Here is a 20669-nt window from a genome sequence, read left to right as displayed (position 1 = left end):
GGGAAGGTCTTAACCTGCTCGGACACAGTGGCAGCAGGGAGCAGGTTAAAGGTCCAGGTAGGGGGACTAAAGTTGGGCCCGAGGAAGCACTTCTCCCCCTGGTGGCCTTCCCTAGGACTTGACTGTGCGTTGGCTTGGGGCGGGGGGTGGGGGGGGGGGCGGTGAGAAAATGGTGTCAGCGTGGCCAAAGAGACTTTCCTGTTCCCAGAAAGGGTTCAGGCAACACAAGCCATTCGCGGGTTGGGCTGAGGATTACGTGAACGCGGAGGCTGACGCGGCTCAACTCGTCTCCGAGATTCAGCATCCGTGGCTTCAAGACCCAGGAACAGAGGAAGTGGGGGTGGGGGGACGGGCAGGCTGGCAAAACCGTGTCTCGTGTTTTGCGGTTAATGTCCAGGCCCGGCCACGTTACGGTAAAACGCACTCACGATACCGGGGGCGAGTGTACAAAATGAGCCCAACTTTCCTGGAAGGTTGTCTCGCTTCACTATCAGTTAAACGAAACAGCACTGCAGTTTTGGGATGAAAGCCCCAGGGTGGTGTGGTTTCGCTCACGGTCTAGGCCTGTGCCGGCTGTCCCACTAAGTAGCCACCGGGCAAGCGTGGCTGCTGAGCGTGTGGCAGGGGCCTGTGGCGAGTGGCCACAGGGTGCGCGTGCGCAGGGACAGGGCGATCCGCAGGCGGGGGCGGGGCAGGCACTGACCTCGGATGTCCCGGGGCACGAGCGGGGTCCTGCGGGGGCCCGGGCTGCTCTGCCACGTGGCGCTGGGGAGGGTGAAGGTGACCTCAGGCATCCGCAGCACCTTCTCATCTAAACGGTGAATGAAAGAGGAAAGGACGTGATTTTAGGGACCGCCCCATGAATCCCGGTCCATGAAAATAAAGGCCCAGTGATGGGCGCAGCGGACTGAGTACTGAGGGTACCTCGTTTGTTTCTCATCGATACCCAAGCTCCGTCCTTTCCAGAATGTTCTTTCTTCCGGCTCTGATTCCTTTCCTTCCCCAGCAACCATGCTCTCCTCTCCTTTTCCTCCCCGTTTGCTCTGAGCCAGCCGTGACCCCGCAATGCGGAGGGTCTCCCGGGTTGGCAGAGCAGAGCTCCTCAGACAGGCGAGGAAGCAGGCAGGCAAGGGGTGTCCCCCCCAGATGTGGTGGGGCGCCCACGTGCAGAGCCCCCGCCACGGCCTGAGCTCACATCACCGCGCTGTGCTTGCCCTGTTCACCAGCTTTACTCTCTTCCCGTCTCTGCCTCCACCCGACCCGTCTTACACTGACGTGTCTACCATGTATTCTCCGGCTGTCGTCCCCCTCCCCCACGGCCCCCAGTGCTCCTGACATGGTGCTCAGCCCGCTGGGGAAGGGACAGGGCGTCAAGAAGTCTTTCACAGCAGAGGTCACTGGACTGAGCCCACGGGAGCGGACGGAGACTGACGGTGGCCACCTGCAACGGTGCGGCCGTGAGGGAAGATGGGACGATGATTTCCCAGGAAGTTAAACACAGGATTGCCTTGTTTTCCGCAGATCCGCTCCTAGGTTTTACGACCCCAGAGAACCGCAAACAGAGGCTTAAACGAACACCTGCACACAGATGTTCACAGCAGCACCACTCGTGGTGGCCACACACGTGCCCGTTCACCAGCGAGTGAGCCACAGAAGGTGGCCTGAGAGTGGCGGACTGTACCCGGCATAATAGAGCATGCTGTCCTGTCCCAAGCCACGGCGGGGACCCACAGGCACACGCCCTGAGTCCGTCTGTAAGAAAGGGCAGAGACCCGCTGGGGGACAAGGCCCGGGGCTCAGCACCTCCTTTAGGGGAAATGACATGTTCTGGAACCACACAGCAGTGTGGATGCACAACACTCAGTGTACCCAATGGCACAGTGTTGCACACTTGAAAATGCTGAGTTTTGTCGTGTGAATTTGACTGCAATTTTAAAAGAACGTGGGTTGGACGTGAAGAACGCTCCAGGATCGGCACGGTGGGGTGGGCACGGCTCGTCAGGGAACCCGGCGAGAGCAGGAGGCCGGAGACCCAGCAAGCCCGGCAGTCGACGGAGACCGAACCCTTGGCCTCAGGGAGGCCGTCTGTCCGTCTGTTCCCTACTGCGCACCTGCTATGTTTACTGAGTACACAGAGACTAGCATCCCTGCACTGAGGGAACCTAGGGACTGCGGGGCGAGGAAGACGATAGACAAGATCATTCAAGATTGTTCAATACACAGCCCCTCGGGCGGGGACACGGACTGGGGTCGCGGTCTGAAACGGCACAGGCAGGGAGGGCCTCGCTGAGAAAAGTCGACAGCCACCGAGTCAGGCTCTGCAGGCGGGGCGGGGGGAGCCATCTGTCTCCAGCCCTTCCTCTCCTGGAGAAGCTGCGCTTGTGCGATGGTGTGGCCCACCAGGCAACTCCAGGCGCAGGGCTCCGCGTGGCCTGGGACCTGCCAGGCGTCCCCGCCCGCAGGTGGGGACGCCCGGAGCTGCTCCAGATCTGAGTCCAGTGGATCCTATTCAGGGGGAAGAGCTCCTCATTTACAGGAGTCCAGCCACTATTTAGGAAGGTTGTGGGGCAGGTCTCACGCTCCCTGGACAGGCTGGCACACAGCTCCAGGGAAGAGCTCCCTTGCTGCCGGCCCAGGATGGGGATGGGAACAGGCTCGGGCCCGGGCCGCCAGCCGCAGGCATGACACGGCCGGGGTGAGCTCTGCCCCTGCGTTATCACTCTGTGGCGAGGAACCTATTTGACAGGGTTGCCGGGAGTGATAAATGAGGCAACACGTCCACTCCTTCCTGGCTTCCATCCGCTGTCCGCTCAGTGTTCTCCGTTCTTCCCTCCCTCAGACGCCCACGGGGTGTGGCTCATGACTGCACATCCAGACGCGATACAGCCAGGCATCAGCCACGGGTACAGGGCCAGCAACCCCAGTGCCCTAAACCGTGAGCCAGCAATAACATGAAGTGTGGGGGTCTGGGGCGCCTGGGCGGCTCCATCGGTTGGGCGTCCGACTTCAGCTCGGGTCATGAGCTCGTGGTCTGTGGGTTCGAGCCCCGCGTCGGGCTCTGTGCCGACAGCTCGGGGCCTGGAGCTGCTTCGGATTCTGTGTCTCCCTCTCTCTCTCTGCCCCTCCCTCACTCATGCTCTCAGTTTGTTTAAAAACAAACAAACAAATAGTGTGGGGGTCTCTGGGCCCAAGGGAGGTGCCCAGGGGAGCCTGGGCCTGTGCAAACACCACAGGTGGTGATCCTCAGGCTCTGTCCCCAGACCCGCACAGCCCCCACCGGAGAAATTGGGCACCTAGTCTACCCCAGCTACCTGCGGGGCCTCCGTGTACCCCTGCCAAGGACAAGTGTGTTCCTTCTCCGGGCAGAGGCAGCTGGGCACAGCGGGAGGGGCATGGGGGTGCCGGCCCCGGCCGCATGGCCCTGGAGATGTCACTTCCACTCAATTTACCCATCTGAAGGTCTGGAAGGACCATTGATGCTAACGGGCTCTAACTTGCCCGCAACAGGGACCCACGATGGAGACAGGAGACCGTCTGTGCCCCACGGGGCTCCTATAAACACAGCTGAGAGGAGAGGTTCCAGCCTTTGGCTGGGGGCCCACAAAACAGGGCTCAGCACCTCCCCGTGATGTGGAGGCTTGGGCTGTGCCCCCTTCTCACCAACCAAGAGGGCCAGGTACAGTGCACTCACTCCTGTTTGAAAAAGGCTGCTTTCTTTTGTACACAGCCTGGGCATCAGACGGTTCTAGGGAACCACACTGAACTTCTCTGGCTGTGATGTGCATAAACACTCTGTCATCACAGAGAGAAAGCTCTTGAAAGAGTCATGGGTGAAAGGACATGATTGGAGACTTTATCGAACCCTCTCCAGGAAAGCAGATAACAAACGGAAGGATGGAAACGTGTAGACAGAGCGCAGAGACAGAATCAGCAGAGGGCGGAGCGCTGTGCGGGCCATGCCGTTAACATGCTCCTGTCCCTACCTCTGCATGCGTTAGCAAGGTCATGACAAAGCGGTGTGGAAGCAAACTCCTTTTTAAGTCATCTGGACAGACACATTCCGAGGGGCTTATCTCCAGGGGACGGGCAGCCGTCACAGGAGCTGTGACACTCCTGGCTAAGCCGTGACGGCGAGGCCTCCCCCCGAGCCACCCGGCGCCCCCACGCCTGTTACTCCCCAGACAGGTGCCATCACGGCGCCTCCCCCAAGTGAGGACCTGGGGACCGGTGTCCAGGGCGCCTGCCGCCCGCTGGGAGGACAGCGGAGGGCGCGTGCCCAGCCCTACATTTCAAGGTTCCCGTGCCTGATGCTGCTGTATTCTCTGGGATTGTGTTCTTCTTTGACGAGCGTGTAGACAGGAAGATAACGGAGTAAAAGCTTGTGAAAGCGGCAAATCCCATATGGGTAAAGAACACTTTTTTAAGTGTTTTTTTTAAGTGTTATCGCAGGTCCACGCGGTTGCCAGCACATGCAGGAGCGCAAGCGAGGAATCACAGGGGAATGTGAACTGTGTCCTCCAGATTGGAGATTTCTGAAAAGCTGGAGAGCGTTGCTACGAATCGGGTGGGGCCAACGTGCACACCCACCAGCCAGCCAGAGCGTAGCTGTGCACACTGCTTCTACTGCAAAGGCCCTGGAACACACTCGGGCTTCGCCCCGCAAAGAATACTCAGCTAGAAGGCCTAGGGTGTGGTTAGGAGCTGGGGTCCGGCCCACCACTCCCAGCCGTGTGACCTCGGGCGAGTTCCTGCACCTCTGTGCCTCAGTTTCCTCATCTGTAAGGTGGGGACGGTCGTCGTTTCTTATGCGCTCACAGCTGTAGCTGCGCACACACCGGTAGCATAGGGGCACGGGGCCACACCACTGGGAGACCCCCTCTGGACGGGGCCCGCGCCACCCGGCTCCTCTCTCACTGGCAATCCTATCTGTATCCCAAACTTCTCACCGTGAGCGTGTCTCACTCGTGTTGCGACCACAGCCACGGGAGCTGCAATTCAAACCCGTACAGAGACAGACTGAGTGGCGGTAGCAGGCCGTAGTTTTAATCATCGTTTTAAACTCTGCTGGAGCATCAGACGGGCAGAAGCAAAGCTGAATGCCTACTGAATGCCTCTGCGAGTGTTTCTTTCCACGAAGCCAGTGGCCCTGGCCCACCCACTCACCGCCCTGAAAACCTGAAACTTGCACCCAGGAGCACACAACTGACGACAGCCCAGACCGTCATGCTTTCTCAAGACGCACGCTTGACGGGAGGGGCAGAGTCTTGAGATGCACACAAAACCCCAGGGTGGTAGTTTCCGTTTCGGATTCTGTACCTGCATGGAGACTGGGGCTGGGCTTTATCTTGGAGGCCGTGGAGACGGCAGGGAGGAAGCTCTTTCCGGACGACTTCATTAGCGGCAGGGGTGCAGGCGGTGGCTGGCTCTTGGCCACGTGCTCCACGGAGGGGGGTTGAGGGTTCTCCGTCACCTGCAGGGACAGTCGCACAGCAGGGCAGGGTGTGGGGTGCGGGTGGGGAGGGAGTGACACCTCAAGGTCACTTGGAGCTGAAGCCATGGACAGATGAAACCCCTGCTGGGTGGCTCGCTGTAGGCACACGTCCACCTCAGTGAACGTGAGCAGAATCACTGCTAACCCTCTCCTCCAGCCCCAAGAGGAATGAAGGAATGAAGGAGTGAAGGAATGAATGATGCTTTCCTGGCTGCTGTTTGCCCCCCCACACACCACTTTCTCCTCTCAGTGCCCCACCCCACAAATGGAAGGGGTTTAAATGGTCAGCATTTAAATAGACTGAGTGGGGTGCCTGGGTGGCTCACTCGGTTAAGCGTCCGACTTCGGCTCAGGTCATGATCTTGCAGTTTGTGGGTCCAAGCCCCACATCAGGCTCTGTGCTGACAGCTCAGAGCCTGGAGCCTGCTTCGGATTCTGTGTCTCCCTCTCTCTCTGCCTCTCCCCTGCTCACGCTCTGTCTCTCTCTCACTCAAAAATAAATAAACATTGAAAAAACAAAAAAAAGTTTTTTAAAAAAACAGACCGAGTAAGCAGATTGTCCTCTACGGTATGGGTAGGTCTCATCCAATCAGTCAAAGTCCTGGTTAGAAGAGAAAGTCTGCCTTTCCTGTGAGTAAGAGAGACTCCTTATGCCTGATACCCTTGAACTGGGACTTTGGGTTTTTTCCTGCCTTTGGATGTGAGCTGGTCTCCAAATTGCCAACCATGGCTCTGGGATTTGTCAGCCTCCATAAATTATGTGAGCCAACTGTAATAAACCCGTGTGTGTGTGTGTGCGTGTGCGCGCATACGAGTGTGCGTGTGTGTGTCCGCCTGTGTTGCATGCACACACATTCTATTGGTTCTGTTTGTCTGGAGAACCCTGACTGATACACTCACCTTCCGCCCCCTGCTGCTGTCCTGCCCTTAATCCTACTGAGCTATCGCCAGAGTGGCTTCAGTGCAATCAGCAAACGCCCACTGTGGCTGGCAGAGGCGGAAGGAGATCTGCCAGGCCCCCAGCTGCTCACTAGCCTGCCCGGAGAGAGGCCTGCTCACTTCCTCCAGTTTATGTGACCAAGTGTGGTGAGAAAGAAACCCCGTGAAGGGAACACCATTTCCATACAGGCTGGAACCTGTGCCAAATACACCCTCTCCCCCCTGCAAAAGAACTTCACGGCACTGTGGTCAGTGAGTGATCAGTGTGGTCAGTGAGTGATCGGCGTGGTCAGTGAGCGGTCAGTGTTGTCAGTGAGCGGCCGGTGTGGTCAGTGAGCGGTTGGTGTGGTCAGTGAGTGATCAGCGTGGTCAGTGAGCGGTCGGTGTGGTCCGTGAGCGGTCAGTGTGGTCAGTGAGCGACCAGTGTGGTCAGTGTGGTCGGTGTGGTCAGTGTGGTCAGCGAGCGGTCAGTGTGGTCAGTGAGTGGCCGGTGTGGTCAGTGAGCGGTTGGTGTGGTCAGTGAGTGATCAGCGTGGTCAGTGAGCAGTCGGTGTGGTCCGTGAGCGGTCAGTGTGGTCAGTGAGCGACCAGTGTGGTCAGTGTGGTCGGTGTGGTCAGTGTGGTCGGTGTGGTCAGTGTGGTCAGCGAGCGGTCAGTGTGGTGACTGATCAGTGGGCGGTCAGTGTGGCTGGTGTGGTCAGCGAGTGGTCAGTGTGGTCAGTGAGTGATCAGCGTGGTCAGTGAGCGGCCGGTGTGGTCAGTGGCAGTCGGTGTGGTCAGTGTGGTCAGTGAGTGGTCAGTGAGCGACGAGTGTGGTCAGTGACTGATCAGTGTGGTCAGTGGGTGGTCAGTGTGGCTGGTGTGGTCAGTGAGTGGTCAGTGTGGTCAGCGAGTGGTCAGTGTGGTCAGTGAGTGATCAGCGTGGTCAGTGAGCGGCCGATGTGGTCAGTGGGCAGTTGGTGTGGTCAGTATGGTCAGTGAGCAGCCAGTGTGGTCAGTGGGCAGTCGGTGTGGCCAGTGTGGTCAACAAGCGGTCAGTGTGGTCAGTGAGCAGTCGGTGTGGTCAGTGTGGTCAGCAAGTGATCAGTGTGGTCAGTGAGCGGTTAGTGTGGTCAGTGAGTGATCAGCGTGGTCAGTGAGCGGTCGGTGTGGTCCTTGAGCGGTCAGTGTGGTCAGTGAGCGACCAGTGTGGTCAGTGTGGTCAGCGAGCAGTCAGTGTGGTCAGTGAGCGGCTGGTGTGGTCAGCGAGTGGTCAGTGTGGTCAGTGAGTGGTCAGTGTGGTCAGTGAGTGATCAGCGTGGTCAGTGAGCGGCCAGTGTGGTCAGTGTGGTCAGTGGGTGGTCAGTGTGGTCGGTGTGGTGTGGTCAGTGTGGTCAGTGAGTGGTCGGTGTGGTCAGTGAGCGGCCGGTGTGGTCAGTGAGTGATCAGTGTGGTCAGTGGGCAGTCGGTGTGGTCAGTGTGGTCAGCGAGCAGTCAGTGTGGTCAGTGAGCGGCTGGTGTGGTCAGCGAGTGGTCAGTGTGGTCAGTGAGTGATCAGCGTGGTCAGTGAACGGCCAGTGTGGTCAGTGAGCGGCCGGTGTGGTCAGTGTGGTCAGTGGGTGGTCAGTGTGGTCGGTGTGGTGTGGTCAGTGTGGTCAGTGAGTGGTCGGTGTGGTCAGTGAGCGGCCGGTGTGGTCAGTGTGGTTGGTGTGACCAGCGAGTGACCAGTGTGGTCAGTGGGCGGTCAGTGTGGTCAGTGAGCGGTCGGCGCATGGTCGGTGTGGCACTCTACTGAGTGCTGGATTTTGCCTACGTGGGGCTGAGGCTTTCCACAGGTCAACACTTCCCAGTACCCCAAGAAGGTAACGGAATGAACAGCACTACCCACAGAGGGACAGCAAAGCATCATGGGTAGTGACCAGAAACGAAAGACAACCACGTGGCCACGCAACAGGGAGCAGACAACCTAAGTGTCCACGAAATGGGGCTGCATAAGGAGTTCATCCCCCCGCAGGTGTCGGAGGAGGGCCATGCTCCCAGGCCTGGTGCCGGGCTCCGGCAGGAGAGGGACGCCTCACGGTGGACAGTGCTTCGCGACCCTGTTACCGTTTAGTGGACGTGTTAGAACCAAGCAAGGTACCCTCTTAAGGTGAAAATGCAAATACCGTGAAGGCACTTGAGAGTTCATGAAGTGACGTTAAGGAAGGACCCGAGATCAGATGGCGGTACCCAGGGAAGACACGCACGCGGCTTCTGATGAGGAAGGGTGGTGGGGGCGTGGGGGGTCTCCCTCTGCCTCCTCTGCACCGGGGGCCCTCCTCCGTCCACCATGACGCTCCCGCTCTGCTGTCCCAGCTGGACCCCGGGACCCCGGGAGCCAGCCAGCGTGCACCCACCGTCTGCATGCTCCAGGTGAGGGAGGGTGACAGCTTCCCCCTGGCCTTCTCCGCAGAACGGTCCCGGCCCGGGCTGGCGTGGGGCCACCTCCTGTCTGCTGGGCTCGGGTCCCTGGAGTCCGGGGCCATGTCCTCTGGAAGGTGGAGGGAGGAGCGGCCGCTGCCACCCTCGCGGTCCTGCGCCTTGGAGCGCCGGGTGGCCGCGATGAGAGCGATGCTCTTGGTGCTCATGGCCATCTCCTTGAGGGTCTGAGCGCTCAGGGCCGGGCCGCCGGCCTCCGCTGCCATCCGCGAGGCACCCAGGTCCAGGCCAGTGGGGGCGCCCAGCTTGGAGACCAAATTCTTCACGCTCAGGGGGCCTGCCTGCCGCAGGAAACCAGCATCAGCGACGGTCAGACGTCACTGGGCCACCCTGTTGGCCTGCCCCACATTGGACCCCCAGAAGCAGACTCAGAGTCTGTGATTGGAGGCAAGTGGTATGGGGGGAAAGGTTTCTGGCCATGGGAGGAGGGTCCAGGAAGGTGGATGAAGCCAGTCCCTGGGCCCGGACACCCTGGGGGAGTGGGTCACCACACCCAGGGGCCAAGGGGCCCCAGGTACTTACGTACCACCCACAGTCACGGGTGGGGCTTTTCCTGGGGACCTGAACTTCCCAGCACTCCAGCCAGGGCGGAGGGCTCCCCCTGGGGCAGGGGCATCCTGTCCTCCCCCGGGGACAGTGACCCAGAGTATGACCACTCACACTATTACCAGTAATCATGATGAGACTAGCGGCCTCTTAAAGACGGTTCACAGGAAAGGCCCCAAACTACTAAGGTGTGAATATTCACAGCCTTTCCCTTCCCCCAAGCCCCCCCCCCCATCTGCCAAAGAGATTCCTGATAGCTGTGCCCCCCCACACCCCCCAGCTCTGCGGGGGCAGGAGAGGCCTCCCTGGAGCCCGGGCCCTGGTTAGGGCCGCACACCAACCTCATGAGCCGGAGGCGTTAGCAGGATGCGGAGGGATGGCAGAGGGAGAAGGGAATCCTGCTTTCCCAGCGTTTTCGATGGCGTGGCTTGCGACGACGTGTAGCCACCACTGTGGGGGACACACAGAAGCGGAAGCTGAGCCAGCTGCCAGGGCCCCTCGGCCCTGCCTCCAGCCGAGGAGAGCGGAGACTGAACCCCAGGACGCCGCGGCCCACGTCAGGCCAGGGCAAGCGGCATCTGCACACTGCTGCATTCAGGGGCCACGCCGGGAGTCTGGGCTCTGGGTCCTTGCAGAACCTGGGGGGGGGCCACAGGACCCCCCGAAGTTGTGGTCAGCTGGACAGAAGCGCACGTGGCCCGGGGACTCCGCTGCAGCTGGCTTCTGACACGGGGACAATCTTGTGGGGGACGGAGGCCCTAACTGGTGGGGTCTGACGCCAACTCGGCGTGATCGTGCCAGAACTGAACTGCGGCACACCCAGCTGGCGTTAGATCCGCTGCGGTAGAAATGGAACAGGAGGAAACATCTAAGCTCAGGCCCAAAGAATGGCAATGAAAGAGCTGTGCCGAGCTCTGGCAGAAGACCTTGCCAGGTAGGAGGAACAGGGGGAACAGCATGGGCCAAGGCCCTGGGGCAGGGGCCAGCTCGGCACATCCGAGGCCCAGCAAGGAGAGGAGGGTGGGACAGAGACACAGGAGTTTGCCCAAGACCTTGTGTGGAAAACTTTGGCTGTTGGAAGGAGAAGGGACCTCTGACAACTTCCAGCCAGAACTTTCCCCGGTCCTACCGTGTCTACTGTGAAAGAACAGGGTTTCCTCACCTTCCGTCAGGTCAGGTCACCCGTGACTGTAAGAACAGAGCATCACGCATCAAGCCCAGGCTCCCTGGCGAGTGGCCTTGGGCTCCTGACCTCTGCTGTCTCATCGGTGAAACCGGGACACCGATAACTCGAGCCACTGGGTAGACCGCTAGCTGGATGACAAGGTGTTTAAGCACCACGTGAGCCAGCGAGGCCTCTGGGTGCTGTCGGTAGGGCACAGGGCTGCCTAGCACCGCGGCCAGAGTCCAAACCAGAGACAAACGTTTGGCCTGCCCTCCTGCGCCCCCACTTCCTCACGGTGAACCTCGGGGAAGGCGCTGGGCCCTGCAAACCTGCTTCCACCTGTGGAATGAGACCGGGAGCAGCGGGGACCCTGTCGCCGAGGCCACACCTGACTTGGGCAGTAATGCTTCCTACGCCAGCTCCAGACTTGGCACGTGGCCATGAGAGGTCCCTTGGGGCAGGGAGCAGCCTGTACCCCCTCCCCACCTGCCCCTCGTAGGATAGAGACTACGTCTGTGTCGTTCTCTTCTTAGTGCCCTGCACAAGCGCTCAGTCAGTATGTGGTGAGGTTTGGCCGATACTCTGCTCCCCTCCCCAACAGCCACCCCTCTGCTTGTGCAACAAGCCCCCGTGTTACTCCACGCGACAATGTGTCCAGCCTGGAGACATGGGTCGTGACCGCTCCATGCCGGTTAGGGTCCTCCTTTCCCTTTTCTGTAGGGAACTGGCCCAGGAGAGAGCAGGTGATTGACGGACTTAGTGACATCTACTGGGGAAGGTTCTCGAAGGGACTTTTCTCCCAGATAAAAAATAAGGCCAGCCCTCTCTCCCTTCCGTGTTTAGGTGTGGTTATATGAAGGTGTGATCTATGGAGCTGTGGCAGCCTCTTTGACCACAAGGGGAGACATCATTCACGTGCCAGGGACGTGGGCATCATCGAGTCATTTAAACAATGGCCCCGAGTCCGCTCATCCTCCAGACTCTCAGACAACAGACACCTGTTTACATTGGACCAATCTCACTGAGAATTCCGTTACTCACAGCTGAAAGCGTTGAGTCCGGACCAGCGGCAACTGGAAAGTGTAAGAGCCCGGGGAGAAGCCCGGCTCCCGTACAGGAGCCCCACTGAGGTGAGAGGCCTCCTTCCCCCACCCCCTGGCATTCGGTCCTCCTTGTAATGGCAGCTCTATCTGCCGTGTCCCCACCACGCCCGACACGTGCAGCCCTGCGGGGAGGTCACTGTTGGCCCCGTGTAGAGACGGGGCACCTGAGGCCCAGGGTGGCCAATCACGTGCCCAGTACCATGGTGTGGGTGACCGGCACAGCCAGGAACCAAGCTCTGGTCGGTCTGGCTTGGGGGCCCGGCTGCCAGCTGCCCACGGGCAGGGCCCCAGGGCCTCAACCCGAGGAGGGCACAGGTGCTGGGCCTCAGCCACTGCCATGGGAACCGGCTGGGGCGCCATAGGAGAGGCCTCGGGTGGCACCAGCCCCACCCGTGTGCAGGGACACAGAGCTCCTTCGTGCCGTCTGCATGACGCCAGCGTTCCAGCTCACGGCCTGCAGATGGCTCGGCCTGCTGTCTCGCCACGGTCCGGGCTGTGGCTGCAGGTACGGCCTGCACGAGGCGAGGCACGGCCCCCTCCTCTCTAGGCTGAGGATGGGAGGTGGGGGGCCCCAGGCTTCCTTTGCAACCGATCTACAGTGAACCCCGTCTCAAGGTGGGATCGACACCTGCCTTCCCTAATCAGGGGGCCGAGCAGCAGGTTCGGGCGGGTGTGGGCCCAGGGGCAGGTGGGAGACGTGTCTAGTCTTGACCGAGGGATGGGGCACTTTGTTTTTACATGCACACACACACACACACACATATGCGAACATACGTGCACCCACGTGCACCCACATAAAACTCACACATACACACACACACCCACACTTGCACGCATAAAAATACACAAACGAGCACATCCATGTGTATGTGCACACGTGCATACACACGTGCGTATAAATGCACCGTGTGCACACACACACAGATAGGCCCGCACGCACCAAGGTTGGAGCCCTGGTGACTTCGCTACCCCAAAGGGCACAGCCTGAGCCTGGGCATTGGACCCAAACACGGCGTCTGGGCCTTCACTGCTCCTGATTTAGACAAACCAGCTGCAAAGGTATTTGGGGCAAAACTGGAGAGATGTAACTCTAGGTAGGAAGCAGCAGTAATTCCGGGGATGGTGGTTATGGAGGGAGGTGCCCCAGATTTAAAGCATATGACCTACGTCACAACGTCTGTGCCACAGTGCATGTGCCCTCCCCAGGTTCCCACGTGGAAGCCTTGACCCCTGGTGCAACCGCCTGGAGTGCAGTCGTCGGGAGGTGATAGCGGCTAAACGGGCTCACCGAGTGGGACCCAGATGGCAGGGGACCGTGCCCTTGCGAGAGGGGGGCGAGGCCTCCACCACGTGAGCACGCAGCACGGGGGCGGCCACCTGCAGCCAGGAAGACGGTCCTCACCAGAAGTCTACCCGCCAGCCCTGGCATTTCGGACACCCAGCCTCCGGGACTGTGGAAGCAAATGCCCTGTGGCCTGCGCCCCCCCGTCCGTGACGTTGCATGAAGCAGTCCGAGCTGGCTAAGGCCCTGTGGCCTGTGCCCCCCGTCCGTGACGTTGCATGAAGCAGTCTAAGCTGGCTAAGGCTCTGTGGCCTGTGCCCCCCGTCCGTGACGTTGCATGAAGCAGTCCAAGCTGGCTAAGGCCCTGTGGCCTGCACCCCCCCATCCATGACGTTGTGTGAAGCAGCCCGAGCTGGCTAAGGCCCGTGACACACACTGGCAAGACGCTAACCATTAACATGAGGGAACTCTGGGAGTGCTCGGTCTACGAGTCTGTCTCGGGTGCTAGAAGATAGCAAAGCAACGAGTCGACAGAGGAGAGGATAGAAACATTGGCGGTAGCACCAGGAGGCTGATGTTGAGCAAAAAGCGCGTGTCAAAACGGCCTTTCTAGCACCAAACTCCCCAACCTAGGTGAGCACCTCCTAGGACGCTCTCGCTCGTCCTAACCCTACAAGGAAGGGATAGCGACACACTCCACGAGAGGCGACGCCGGGGCCACGATCCTGGGCCGGCCCCCAGCCCTCCCGCCACACTCCACAGCCGGGCCCGAGGGCGCAGTGATGCGGGGTCGCGAGAGGGAAGAACCGGGTACCTGTCCTCCTCCAGCAGCATCAGCGGCAGTTCAAACTGGGCACCCCACGGGAGGTCCTTCCTGTCGTCTGGCCAGTCCCAGCTAGCCTCCTCCTGCGGCGCGGGGGACTTATTCAGAACCAAGCCGTCCTGGGGACAGACGGGGAGCTGGGGGAGGCCGCATGGACCACAGACACAGGCAAGCCATGTCAGCAAGCAGAGATCCCCGAGGGGCTGCAGAGAGGTCCCTTTCCCGCTGGCCACCATCACTGGAAGGAAACCAGCCAGCAGGGAGGCCCGCGAGCCAGCCTGCCAGCTCACTTCCGGCTGGCCCTCCCCAGCACAGACACAGAAAGGAGGCTCTGTGCAAGGGCGAGTGCCAGGGACCGCCAGGGCGCAGCCTTGACCCTGGAGCAAAAGTGGTGCACAAGCCAGACGCCTGTCGGAGAGCCCTCCAAAGCCTGCAGGCCCTTGAGAAGACACACAGAGGACTCAGGTGACCCAGAAATCCCACTTCTGGGCGTGCACCCCAAGGACGGAGAGCAGATTCATCTACACCCGTGTTCACGGTAGCACGTTCCCAAGAGCCAAGGGGTGCAAGCACCCAAGTCCATGAGCAGGTGACTGGATACACACAGTATGGTCCGGCCACACACAGCCCGACGGCACTCAGCCTCAGAGAGGAAGGACATTCGGACACCTGCTCCCCCATGGATGGACGAGGGCGTCGTGCTCAGTGAAGTAAGCCCGGCACGAAAGGACAAGTGCTATATGGTCCCCGGAGTGGTCGAATCCACAGAGACAGAGAGTAGACGGTGGAGCCTGGGCTAGGGCATGAGGGTTTAATGGGGTCAGAGTTCCGGTTTGGTACAACGCTTTCTCTGAGCTCGGGGAGTCCATCTAGGGAAGGGAACCCGACGGTGGTCTTGGGGACCCTGACATATACTATAGGACAGGCGGAAGGGTGGGGAGGAGGTCCCACAGCAGTAGTGTGAGCGGGGAACCAGATGGCTGCGTGGGGACTGAGCCAGCAGAGCCGGGGAAGCAGGGAGCTCTCGGCACAATGCGGGTACCTGGGACCTCTGATCGGGGGCGGGAAGCACCTTTACATGCAGTCAGATCCCGGGAGCCCTGCCGACACCACACGCGTGGGCTCCTGCCCCTCGCCCACCCTGCCCCAAGCCCGGGGAGCCCTTGGCCTCTCTCCTAGGAAGGCGCAGCTGAGGGGCCCTACCTAGCTCAGGGCAGGAGGAGAGCCGGGAGACAGGATTCGTGTGGCAAATGAATGCAGAGCCCCCTCCCCGGCCCTCTTCTCTAGGGAGTCCCCAGATGGGCCCCGGACGCCATCCACCATGCAGGGGACTGCCGGCTCGCCCTGGAGGAAAGACCTAAAACCACATCTCTCCCAGGGTCCCCGTGGCACCGAGGTCCAGCCCACACTCAGGCTCCTTCCCATCAGCCCTCTGTCTCCCACATGGGGTGTGCAGCAGTCCAGGGTCCCAGACCTGCCGATGAACAGCACAGAGGGCCCCGGGCCCAGCCTCCCCGAAACCCTGCACCCTTGCCACTGGCTCAGCCTGCCCAGCGCCGCTGGCCCCAGCACCTGGTGCGGGGCGGGGGGGGGGGGGGGGGGGGGCGTTCCCGGGCGTCCTCTTCCCACCTCAGGGTCAGTCCCGTCACGGGGTCAGGGCGCGCAGGAGGGGACAGCGAGCACTGGCCTGAGCCGCCAGGCGCACTCACCCGCAGGGAGCTCGACATGACCGAGTGCAGCAGCAGCAGCCGGTTCAGCGAGCCCGCACCCAGCTCCCGCAGGATCAGACCGTACCGCTCGTCCAGGGACTTGGGCACCGCGATGCCGCCACCTGCAGGGGCCGGGGAGAGCGGGGGCGGGCACGCGTCCCTACTTGCCGGAAGGACAGCATCCTCTTTCCTCGGAACCTGGAGGCAGATACTCCAACCCGATAAAGGCGGATTTTCCGGACGGTGGGTTTTCCGGGCGGTGCCCCCCGACCCCCGCACTCCCCAGCGGGTGGTCCGTGCACCTTGCGTGCGCGAACGGATTTCTTGCGCGAACGGATTTCTTGCGCGAACGGAGCATAGCACCCGCGCCGTGCCTGGCTCTTCCTCACTTACCCGTACCTCCCGGAGAGTGTCCTGTGAGCGGGGCCGGGCCGGGCCGGGCCGGAAGGGGCACTGGTCTTCCCCGAGCACGCGCGGCGCCCCGCCCCGCCCCGCCCCGCCCCCCCCCCCCCCCCCCCATGCTTCCCGGGGCCAGCCGGGCGGGCTCACCCTCGATCAGCTGCCGCTGGTCCCGGAGGAGCTGCTCACAGAGCCGCCGGTGCTGGTGGTAGCGCCGGATCACGAAGTCCTTCTGCCACAGCAGACGACTCCTGCGCAGGCCGTCGGCCCGCAGCTCCGTGTTCTCGGCCTCCAGCTCGTGGGCCCAGCACAGCAGCCGCAACACCTCCCGCTGGTCCTCGCCGCTGGCCTGCGCGGGCAGCAGCTGCTCCAGCTGCGAGGCCTTCTCCTTGGCACTGGCCAGACGCCGCTCCAGCCCCGCCTGGCGGAGACACCGGGCGTTCAGGGCAGGGGCCCCGGGCGCGGCTCCCAGGTCCGCTCGCTCTTGCGGACTCCGCTTCGCGGATCGAACTCAGGGAGACACCGGGTGACCGATCGGGCCCGCGGACGCGCGGCCATCGCCTGCGTTTACCCTGTCCTTTATTTTCTGTGTCCTGAGGCTTTCGCACCTGGGCCCTGGCCATCCCTGGAGGGACTGCCCCTCCCAGGGCCAGCCAGTTCCTGAGGGTCCTAAACCCCTCACCCAGGAGCACACTTCTCGGATGCAGACCAGCCAACCCAGAGCCCACACCCCGACCCTCTCCTCCGTGGGGCCCTCACACTCTGGGCCACTGTCCCCCAGTCCTAACCCCCCAGGGACCAGACGGCCGGGACAGCCCCCATGCCCTGGAGCCCACTGGAATCACCCAGACTGGCCGGGCCTCAGCCTACTTGCCCTGCCTCACCCGCTCCTTCCCACGGAAACCACAGTAAGGCTCTCGCCCAAGCACCGCCTCCTCTGCCTCCTGACTGGCCCTGGGGCGTCCCCTGTGGCCCGCATGGCATCCCGTGCCCCCTCCTCTGGGAACTGCCAGCAAAGACTATCTTTCCAACGGCGGTCGTCTCCTGGTGTCCTGGCCCTGCTGTGCCTCACAGTTTCCCCGAACACACTACGCTCAGAACACACCCTAGGACTCACCCCTCGCCGTGTGTCCACCGTGGGAAACCCCACTCGCACGCCCACCCCCAGAACCGCAGCCCCGGGCACAGGTCAGCTGACAGCCCCCAGTGCGGCCCAAGCAGGCTCCTCCAGCCGTCACATCTTCCTCTCCGGGTGGCGGAGGGGGGCGACTTCGGGGGAGTTGGCTCGGCTGCCTGGCATGGTCCTCCTCTTCTGCCTGAGGTCCTCCCCGGCCCCCGAGGCACCAGCAGCCCCTCCCCCAGCCCCAGCAGCCCGTCCGCGGGTCCGTTACGACGCTGCCCCGCGCCACATCGCCGGCGTCGGTGGGGAGAATCTGGCAGACGGTCAGCTTCAGTGGCGGAGGGTCCCCAGGCCTGGCGCCACACTGGACGCTTAAAAGGTAAGTTTGTCTCGAACGGGCGGGTTAACTCACGAACGGACTCGCAATTCCATGCTACGCTGCATCTCCGAATCCAAATTTGACCCCTGAACTCGTGCTCTCTGCTGATGCACATTATGGTTTCAGCAAGAGGCATTTTTCTTATTGCTAAATGCCGGGGGGCTTCTGAAGTGAGACCACGGAGCCTCCAGACTGCTCAGGGACACGCAGCCCCGTGAAGACACATGCTGGTTTGGCCGCACAGCCTTGAGGCGAAGCAAGTGCCGCCTGCTTTCGGCACGTGGCGCTTCCCCCGCTTGCCAGAGAAGACACCCGCGGACGTGTGGCTAGAGGGCGCTTCCCGGCTCCCCAGCCGTGCCTGCTCTGCCGGGACCGTGACAACGCGAGAAGCAAGCTACTGCATGAGCGGCTCAGGGAAGCAGCCGGCCCTTGCTTCTCCAGGAGGAACCGGGTCCCCTCTGGCCGTGTCCCTTGTTCCGCCCCCCTCCGCACCGCGTGCCCCAGGCCTGACTCGGGGACAAATGAGCCGGAGGCCACGCATGGGAAGCACTTGCCCACAGGACCCCTCGGACCTGGAGGCCCGCTGTGTGTGCAGACAGGCAGGTGGGGTTGCCCCGCAGCTCCTTGGTCCCCCAGGGTCCGCCCATCCTGCACACCGACCCCCGCAGCAGGGAGGTCACGGGCCCCGCAGTCAGCCCAGGTCATGTGCAGCACCTCTCCCCCCGCCCCCTGGGGCCTTGGGACAGTTTATCTCAGCCCCCTGAGCCTGGATGCCATGCACAGGACGGCGGTGGGTGGCCCTGCTCGGTGGACTGTTGTCACGGGGTCACCATCCGTGCATTAGCAGCGGGCATGCCCGCGCACGGACAGCCCCTGCACCCACCTTGAGGGCCGCAGCTTTCCTCTGCTCAGCCAGAAGCGTGTTGACCTCCTCTCTGGCCACGGCCACCTCAGGCGGCTCTACGGACTCGCCCTCGTCCCCGTCCGCCTCTGCCGGCTCCTCGTCCCCCTCCGGCGTCCTGTCCCTGTGCACGAGGTGCTGGGCCTTCTCCCGCTCCCAGCTACGGCCGCAACAGAGGGGGCAGCGGTCAGGGTGCCGGCCCCCACCCCAGCCGGTCTGCCCGCAGGCCTAGACCTGACAGAGGGACAGACGTGGGCCTGTGGCCTGACCTCCTGTATGTGCACAAACAGAGGCGTGAACAACAACCGGAAGGAAATCAAGAAGCAGTGAGCGCTTCGCAGGATGGTAGCAATTAAGCGCAGGACCCTGCAGCCGGCCCGCCACCCCCACCCTGGCTCTGCCCCAAGGCTGCCCGGGTGACCTCGGCCTTAGAACGTGGCTGGCAGGCGACAGCACACCTGGGGCTCTGAGGGCTAGCTGCGATGGCCCCCTCGCAGGGCAAAACCTCAAAGGTGCACCACAGGGCACCAGGCTGGGTCTGAACTGCCACGGGCACCGTGGGGAGCCGAAGGAAGGGAGGGAGGAGCGGGGCTGGGACCAACAGAGGGACAGAGAGCGTTTCCTGCCACCGGAATCCCTGCAGTGCGGGCATCACACCGTTTGTGTAAGTTAGAAAACAAACAAGGAGGAAGCAGCAGGGGGAGGAGGAGGACAAATGCTGGGAGGAAGGGACAAGAATTGGACCGGGACCCCAGGGCTGAGTTGAAGCTCCTGCAGGCAGGGAGCCGGGTGTCCCGGTTTGTCCAGGGCAGTGCCAACACGCTATTGTAAGCAGCGGCTTCTCCTCTCAAACGTGCCCCGCTCTGGATGACAACTTACGTGATCAGCCCCTCCACACGTGGTCAGGCTACTCACAGCAGGTACGAGTAGCAGGTGTGTGCAATGGTAGAAGCATCCTGGCCTCGTGACTGTGCGGCCTTGGGCAAACCCACATCCCCTCTGAGCCTCAAAATCCTCTGCTGTAAAATGGGCTTGACCCTAACCTGCCAGGCTGGCTCGGGATTCCAGCCTAAGACGAAGAAACCGAAGGGACCTGGAAGCCTGCTCCCACCCGGCCCAGCTTCGCCCCGGGGGGGCAGGAGAGCGGGGATGGACTGGGCCAGGAGTCCTGCCTGGGAAGAGAGGGCCGCCTTCACCAAAGTCCCTGCTGGGGGCCTGCAGGCAGTAGAGAGAGGCTGGACGATGGCAAAACAGGAGCTCCCACCAGTGGCCCCTCTGGCCTCCCGGCCCCATAGGGATGGATGGTGCCCAGGACCTGGCTAAGTGGGCACACTCACTCTGCAATAGTCAGCAGGTGGCGGGACATGTCAACGTGCAGCTCTATGTTGGTGTTCTCCAGTTCCACCAGGCTGCGCCGCATCTCCAACTGCTCCTTGAAGGCCCCAACGAGCTGCGCCCGGATCTTGTTCATCTGCCGGCAGCTATCCTCCTCTCCATCGTGTGAGGGGATCCTGACTGGGGGCAGGAAGAGAGCCAGCTGCGCCAGGAGCAGTGACACATGAGCCAGGGTTGAACTCCATGCGTGCACACCAACCCAGGGTCTGGCCTGTGGAGGAACTCTATCTACACGTTTGGATGGATGGATGGATGGATGGATGGATGGGTGGCTGAGGGATGGATGGATGGATAGAAGGATGGATAAGTGATAGATGGGTGGATGAGTGGATGGGTGGGCAAAGGATGGATGATGGATGGGTGAATAATGGATGCATGCATGCATGGAGAGATGGATGAATGGGTAAGTGAATGACGAATGGATAAATGGATGGGTACATAAAGGATGGGTGGATGGATGAATAGATGATGGATGGATGGATGGATGGAGAGATGGATGGATGGGTGAATAATGGATGGAGAGATGGATGGATGGGTGAATACTGGATGGATGGATGGATGGAGTGGATGGATGGAGAGATGGGTGGATGGGTGAATAATGGTTGGATGGATGGAGAGATGGATGGGTAGGTGAATAATGGATTCATAGATGGATGGATGGAGTAGATGGATGAATGGATGGATGGAGAGATGGATGGGTGAATAATGGATGGATGGATGGAGAGATAGATGGATGGATGGATGGATGGATGGATGGAGTGGATAGATAGAGAGATGGATGGATAGGTGAATAAAGGATTCATGGATGGATGGAGTGGATGGATGGATGGATGGATGGATGGAGTAGATGGATAGGTGGAGAGGTGGATAGATAGGTGAATAATTGATTCATGGATGGATGGATGGAGTGGATGGATGGATGGATGTATGGATGGATGGAGAGATGGATGGATGAATAAT

The 20669-nt window shown here is 61.3% G+C and overlaps 1 protein-coding gene across 1 annotated transcript in view; it reads right to left on the bottom strand.

The window, feature by feature from the left end:
* Positions 1-581: 581 nt before the first annotated feature.
* The window catches only part of LOC122210270 (kinesin-like protein KIF19), a 39386-nt gene continuing 19298 nt past the window's right edge, over positions 582-20669 (bottom strand). The window contains exons 10-19 of the mRNA XM_042922886.1: positions 19652-19825; positions 18297-18474; positions 16048-16335; positions 15909-15929; positions 15516-15713; positions 13798-13925; positions 9775-9883; positions 8806-9168; positions 5317-5470; positions 582-811 (exon numbers count right to left, since the gene is read on the bottom strand). Of these exons, the coding sequence (XP_042778820.1) occupies positions 582-811; positions 5317-5470; positions 8806-9168; positions 9775-9883; positions 13798-13925; positions 15516-15713; positions 15909-15929; positions 16048-16335; positions 18297-18474; positions 19652-19825 (1843 nt within the window). The remainder of the gene's footprint in view (positions 812-5316; positions 5471-8805; positions 9169-9774; positions 9884-13797; positions 13926-15515; positions 15714-15908; positions 15930-16047; positions 16336-18296; positions 18475-19651; positions 19826-20669) is intronic.

This window comes from Panthera leo, chromosome E3, assembly GCF_018350215.1.
Source record: "Panthera leo isolate Ple1 chromosome E3, P.leo_Ple1_pat1.1, whole genome shotgun sequence".
NCBI lineage: Eukaryota > Metazoa > Chordata > Mammalia > Carnivora > Felidae > Panthera > Panthera leo.
Note: the sequence above shows the minus strand (reverse complement) of the source record. Positions and strands in the feature narration are given on the sequence as shown.